The 2,232-nt window shown below is 38.7% G+C and overlaps 1 protein-coding gene across 1 annotated transcript; it reads left to right on the top strand.

The window, feature by feature from the left end:
* Window positions 1–1,642, top strand: LOC106771280 (transcription factor MYB62). The gene is made up of 3 exons (XM_014657233.2): window positions 1–349; window positions 446–575; window positions 691–1,642. Exons 1-3 carry the CDS (start codon window positions 199–201, stop codon window positions 1,325–1,327), a joined length of 918 nt encoding a protein of 305 aa, XP_014512719.1. The 5' UTR covers window positions 1–198; the 3' UTR covers window positions 1,328–1,642.
* Window positions 1,643–2,232: the final 590 nt, after the last annotated feature.

Raw genomic sequence — 2,232 nt, 5'->3', positions numbered from 1 at the left:
GGCCCATGATGATGATGTAGAAACACTCACCGAAACTCATTTCTAATTTGCTTGCCTCTACTGGTGTTAGCTTAAACTTTTTTCTCAGCAGTATCATACTCAAACCGTCCATAACTTTCTTTGCTCTTGCAAACACCAACTATAACTTGTGTACCAATTCTTTTGCTGTGTCGAAAACTACAAAAACACAAACTAACCATGTCCACAATTGCAAAGAGAGATTTGAGTTCTAATGAGGAAGAGAGTGAGCTGAGAAGAGGACCTTGGACTCTTGAAGAAGACAGCCTGCTCATTCACTATATTGCTCGTCATGGTGAAGGTCGGTGGAATATGTTAGCCAAGAGTGCAGGTACAGATTCCACGTACGCTTAAAGTTAGAGGAATAACTTCATTCACTTCTAACTGTTCTATACCTTTCTAACATTATTCCAATCCAACATCTCAGGGCTGAAGAGGACTGGAAAAAGCTGCAGACTCAGATGGCTGAATTATTTAAAACCAGACATTAAGAGAGGGAACCTCACTCCACAGGAGCAACTCTTGATCCTTGAACTCCATTCCAAGTGGGGTAACAGGTAACCGATATTCATTGATCTGTCCCAAAAATGAGTATTTATGCACTCAAAATTAGCCTTGTTGAACAAAACACAATGAGTTTGACATGCTTTTGCTGTTGTTCATTGGGGACAGGTGGTCAAAAATTGCTCAGCATCTGCCGGGAAGAACAGACAATGAGATCAAGAATTATTGGAGAACAAGGGTACAGAAGCAGGCACGCCAACTTAACATTGAGTCTGGAAGCAAGAGATTCATTGATGCCGTGAAGTGTTTTTGGATGCCGAGGTTGCTCCAAAAGATGGAACAGAACAATTCTCCGAGTCCTCACTGTTCCATGACAAGCATGGTGAATTTAGGGAATTCTGGAGAAGCTTCTATGAGTTCAACGTCAAGCAGCTTCAATATACCCTCTATGCTTTCATCATCTCCTCCACAAAGGGAATTCATTATGGACGGTGCAAATCATCTTGGTACTATGTCCAACCCCATCAATCCATCCCCAGATTCCTTCCCATATTCACAGCTGCTTGGAATTTCTGAACACCCCAAAAGTCCTCCGAATGTGCTTGAGAACAATGTCTACAGCTATCCAAACCAGGACAACTGCTATGCTGATACCAATAACTATGGCATGGAAGGCCTAAACATGGATCCCCTTTCGGCCATGGGAACTTACGACTTCCCACAGTTTGATTTTCAGAGCGCAGGGAATGGATGGATGTTAGACAGCGTGGAGGATACTACTTTATGGAACATGGATGCTATGTGACAGTGTTGTCAAGAGAAGGCATGCATCTCAAGTTCTTTTATTGTGGGATGGTATATCATTGAAAACAAATTTGAAGATTCTTATGCTATACTGATTCATAGGGAGTATACATAATAGTCTCATTGTTAGAGATTAGTACCAAATGTAACGTCATTTTAATATGAACCTTTTCAAATAGCATATATTTAAATAGAAAAATGCAGGAGATGATATTAATGTTCCCCTGTTTCAAATTTATTTAGAAGCTGCAAAAGAAAAAGTTGTAATTTGACAAAGGCAATGAGTGTATTTTGGAAATAGTGCGTTTTTATTATTCCCTCTTTTTGTTTCTGGATATCTATTTTCATGTAAATAATGATTTATTTATTTTTTCTGTTAGAATCTGAAATTAAAAGAGGAAAAGAATAGTGAAGTCACATCTTGTGATGGTGTGTATGACATTTAATAACGATCTCTAAAGACAGTGAAAAATGATACTTGTTTGCATATCTCCAAGAGCAGCCACTTGTACTAAGTGGTGGGGTTCCCTCATAAAAATGAAGTACCGAGTGTAAGTGTGATATGTAGAAAGGTCATCATTTTGCATCTTGAAAAAAGTAGAAAAAATTGAAGATAGTGGTGCATAAGAAACAAATGCCTTGGGTAACTACTCTAAACTGGACTAGTCTACCATTCTAGCAACTCCATTGTCTTCTTTCTGGAATCATAAGCAGGGAAGAGGATATTTCACCAAATATTGCATTTCATCTCTCAAGCTTCCAACTATTTTCCAGTGATGGCACTTTTCTCGAAGCTTGTCAATGAAGAAATTGACTAAGAAATATTCTTGGCTATATGCCATCACATGGCCTAAATGTCTCCAAGAATTTTAACCTTTCCATCCAAACTGCTTTTCTACAGATTCA

This window comes from Vigna radiata, chromosome 8 (assembly GCF_000741045.1).
Source record: "Vigna radiata var. radiata cultivar VC1973A chromosome 8, Vradiata_ver6, whole genome shotgun sequence".
Taxonomy (NCBI): Eukaryota; Viridiplantae; Streptophyta; class Magnoliopsida; order Fabales; family Fabaceae; genus Vigna; species Vigna radiata.
This window is presented reverse-complemented; position numbering and strand designations above follow the sequence as displayed.

Excerpts from the sequence above, each read along its gene's own strand:
- LOC106771280 (XM_014657233.2), top strand. The coding sequence starts at position 199 with ATGTCCACAATTGCAAAGAGAGATTTGAGTTCTAATGAGGAAGAGAGT. Across the intron at positions 350-445 it reads TATGTTAGCCAAGAGTGCAG|GGCTGAAGAGGACTGGAAAA; the intron begins GTACAGATTCCA and ends CCAACATCTCAG. Across the intron at positions 576-690 it reads CATTCCAAGTGGGGTAACAG|GTGGTCAAAAATTGCTCAGC; the intron begins GTAACCGATATT and ends CATTGGGGACAG.